At 36.6% G+C, this 3,989-nt stretch overlaps 1 protein-coding gene across 1 annotated transcript in view; it reads left to right on the top strand.

The window, feature by feature from the left end:
* The window catches only part of LOC103776415 (zinc finger protein SNAI2-like), a gene marked incomplete at its 5' end in the record, with an annotated part of 1,767 nt that extends 1,034 nt beyond the window's left edge, over positions 1-733 (top strand). The window contains 1 exon segment of the mRNA XM_008943926.1: positions 445-733. Coding sequence (XP_008942174.1) covers positions 445-626 — 182 coding nt within the window.
* Between the last annotated feature and the right edge of the window lie 3,256 nt (positions 734-3,989).

Here is a 3,989-nt window from a genome sequence, read left to right as displayed (position 1 = left end):
TCCTGCTGAGGCAAAAACATGATTTTGAATATAACACTGGGTACTATGTAATGTCTGTACAGCTGTTTGCAGCTTTTTAGTCAAAGCTCTTGTCCCCAGTAATTCACACGGTGCTAAGCAGAAAAAGTTTTATGAAAATATTTGAAAATGTTGGGAGGAGCTCAACCTAAAAGTACTGCCTGCACCTGTAGATGCAGGTGGCAGCAGCTTGTCTTTGGAAGCTGAACTTAGCAGCATATTCTGAAAAGACTGAGTTCTGCAAGTACAGTCAGCAATGCTAAAAGGTTAATCAGGCCACAGATGCAACAGCTTTCATTATACAACTTTTTATAACAGATCCTTTCTGTTCGTTTCTTAGGATAAAAGCACGTTTTACCCGTCCTAAACATGCACTTCTTTTTTTTAAAGCTTTATCCTATTTTTCCCTTGATGTTTCCTTTTTAGGAGAGAAGCCGTTTTCCTGTCCTCACTGCAACAGGGCTTTTGCAGACAGATCCAATCTGAGGGCTCATCTGCAGACCCACTCGGATGTGAAGAAATACCAGTGCAAAAATTGCTCCAAAACTTTCTCCAGAATGTCTCTTCTGCACAAACATGAGGAATCTGGCTGCTGTGTAGCACACTGAGTCATGCAGTCAATGTTTACCTGGACTCCATGCATTTCTCCACTCCTGTTCCAAATAATAAGTGGAAATCCAAAGGTGTTTTCTTGTCTACCTTTCAGCCAAAAAAACCCAAAACATCACCAAACAAGTAAACCAACAAAATAGTGGAAGAACTTAGAATGTCAGTAGAAATGAGCTTTAAGTAGTTTCTGTAAGTCACACCTTCACAGTCTTAAGTGTGAATTCTGAATTATGGGGAAAGACACCATGCATGACATTTCAAGTAGATCTAAAGGAAGAAGCATTATCAGCTTTCTCTATAGATGAAGCCAAATGTAGGTTGTCTTTTCTTGCTTAGAAAAGGCTGCAAAGTTACCAATACATTCCTGCCAAGCCATTTCAGCCAAAGAAACAGTATTTTAAGTGGAATTTTTAATAAAAATACTACCCAAGTGAATTTTGCTAGACACCATTTATCTCAGGTGCCTTAAAAAGTATTCCGAGTTTACTTTAGTAAATGTTTAATATTATTCATTGCTGTGTTTTTTATTTTATTTTATTAGAAGCCAAGGCCTTCGTTAACGATCTGAAATGCTTTAAATCTGCATAATTAAGAGAGGAAAAAAAAAACATGTAAGAGAATGTATGATAAAATGGAAAGCCACAAATTAACCGCATGTGCCTTTTTAAAATTAAAAAGAAAAAAAGACTGTAGCTTCAAACATTCCTGGTGCATGCTTGACCACCTTTAATATGGAATAGTTCCTCTAAACTTTAATCTTTTTTAAAAAACGGGAATAAGTGCAAGAGAGGGGGTTCATGGGAGTTTGACAATTATATTTTTTAAATGCACAAAGGAAATGCAATATTTTCAGCATTACCCCTCCAAGTGCCTTTTTTATTGATGATTTTGTAAAGTATGTGGAATAATGTAAATATTTTTATTTTTATATGATTGAATGTGTTATGAATGAAAGTGAATTGTTGCCTATAGCAGCATCTATAGATAACTTGAAGAAAGTGTGAAGTGAAATTTATGTTGTTTTCTAGCCACTTTTTTACAATAAACATTTTTAAGTAAGATCTCTGCTGTTTGTTCTAATTAAAGAAAACAACTGTGTGTGCTTTATCAAGGCTTTGGAACATGGAAAAAAATGCAAGTGTCTCTACATGACCAAAGGAAGATAAAAGCGAACTTCAGGCACAAATCCTTCATTCACAAGTACTAAATGTTAGAGAGGAATCCCTATTGCAGTTCGAAATATTTCAAACCATACAGAGCATTTTTTCTAGTCACTGCTTTAAAATACTGTTGCCTTTTTGCCACTTAAAACAGTGTGACAACACTGTGAAATATATTTCATCAAAATCATTTAAAAGAAGCGTCTTTCTTGCATTTTAATAGTGGAAAGGATGCTATTAGAGCAGCTTTTATAATACTTTTCCTGAACTGACATTAGGAAGCCTGGCCCTGATCCAAAGTTCATTAGAGTCAGTGGAGCGTTACAGAAGCCCAGTAACCTTGGCATGATGCTCTTTTAAAAGAGTAGTCAAGTCACAGTGCAATACACTTTATGCTGTTGTTTCAGAAAGATTAAAGATATTTTTGTTAAAGTATCTTACATATCAGAACTGTCAAGAATACAAGAATGTATTATGACTGGGTATCAGCTAATATATCACAAGAAAGAATTATTCAGTACTCAAAAGTAAAAATATTTTGCTTCAGATTTGACTAAGGAGTCCAAGATCTGAACTATGTAAAAGCATTACAACATCAACAAATCATGTCTCATCCTTACTGACGACTGCAAAACCACACTGTTTTCAACTTTTAACAAAGTACAAAGCTAGAAAACAGATAAGCCCTAGCTGACATACAGTCTGAAGACTGCTATGTCTATGTTAGGGTACCTGCAGGAGCAAGTAATAGCAAAAGCAAAATCCCAGCAGTTTAACAAGAATGTTACTGATGGATAAACACAAGGTATAAATCTCTTGAAAAATAGTCCAATAATGTAACAGACCACGCCAGCCTTGTGTCTCCTCCAGCTGCATCCTGCAGAGGAGAGCTGGGCTGCACTGGAGTAGTATAGGCAATAGGCACACAAGTTTTCTACCTTTTCTCCACAGAAAGCACAATACTGAAGAAAGATCAGCTCAAATGAGGTTTTTCGTATTCTCCAAGCGTATTCTGACAAAATCTCAAGGTTATAACAATGATTCCCTAGGAGCTGTTAGATTTTTTTCAGGAAATAGCTAGTGAGTTCAAGAAAGATAGGGCTAGTGGGAATTTGTGAGGTAACATTTCAAAATGAACACATGAAGACATCAAATACCCTTGAAAAATTTCATGTGGTTACTCTATTGATTTGCACTTCCATGTCATTTGCTTTGAAGTTCTTTGGCTCCAGCAGCTCTTTGTGCAGCTTGCTCTTCCCAGAGCAAAGTTTACCAGAGTACGAGTAAAACTCTGGCAGCCAACAGCTATTTGTACTGTCAAAGTTCTAGGTTTGCTCTCCTGTGTCATATCACAAAGGCTTTTCCATTGTTTTAATTCACACTTTAAATTCTCTACACCCATAGTAAATGAAACAGCAGAAGAGCTTGACTTCTTGAATGAGTGGAAATGCTACTGTTGTCCTTAAGGGAAATCAGATGAAAACTTCATCAAAATACAGTATGCTAAACCAAACACAAGTGGAACTGGTCTGATTTGGAGATGACAATTAAGATATGCTGCTTTGCATGCCTGTAACACCTGTACTCATAAAGCACAAAGATGGGAAAGGCCAGAAGCTCTTCTGGCTCATCTCTTTAATTGAAACAAAGTGCTCTATCACAAATCCCTAGCTCTCTGTCCAGTTGCAGCCTAAACTTCCCAGGCAGATGAATTTTTCTGCATTTCTTCTGAGACTGCCTTCTATTTGCTGTCAGGACTTTCCTCCAAAACATTTTCCATTAATAGTTTTGCCTTATTATTCTAGAAAAGCCCTTCTGTACCTGCACAAGCTATTTACTAATGTAAATTAAATTCTGTTCTGAGTTGCTGGTGAAAGACTCCTGTGGCTTTCTCAAAATGTGAGGAAAAAGCTACCCATTCAATCTCCTTGACCACTGCTACAGTCTCACAAGACATCTTTCATGTTTTATCCAAATAATAAACTTTTAAAATCTTTTAGGAAAATATGCTCCCTAATTTCCAAATATCTTCCTTGCTCTGTTCTGAAATCAATCACTTTTCTACTTTTAATTTTTGACACCAGTGCTGAATGTAATGCTTTCAAGTGAAAGGCTAAGCTCTCACAAGCCCAGCCTCTCCTCTCAAGCCACCTGCATGATAGCAGCCTCTATACAACTTTTTTTTTTAACTCTTCACTACTG

The sequence above is a fragment of the Merops nubicus genome, unplaced genomic scaffold (assembly GCF_000691845.1).
Source record: "Merops nubicus isolate BGI_N331 unplaced genomic scaffold, ASM69184v1 scaffold17057, whole genome shotgun sequence".
Lineage (NCBI taxonomy): Eukaryota > Metazoa > Chordata > Aves > Coraciiformes > Meropidae > Merops > Merops nubicus.
Note: the sequence above shows the minus strand (reverse complement) of the source record. Positions and strands in the feature narration are given on the sequence as shown.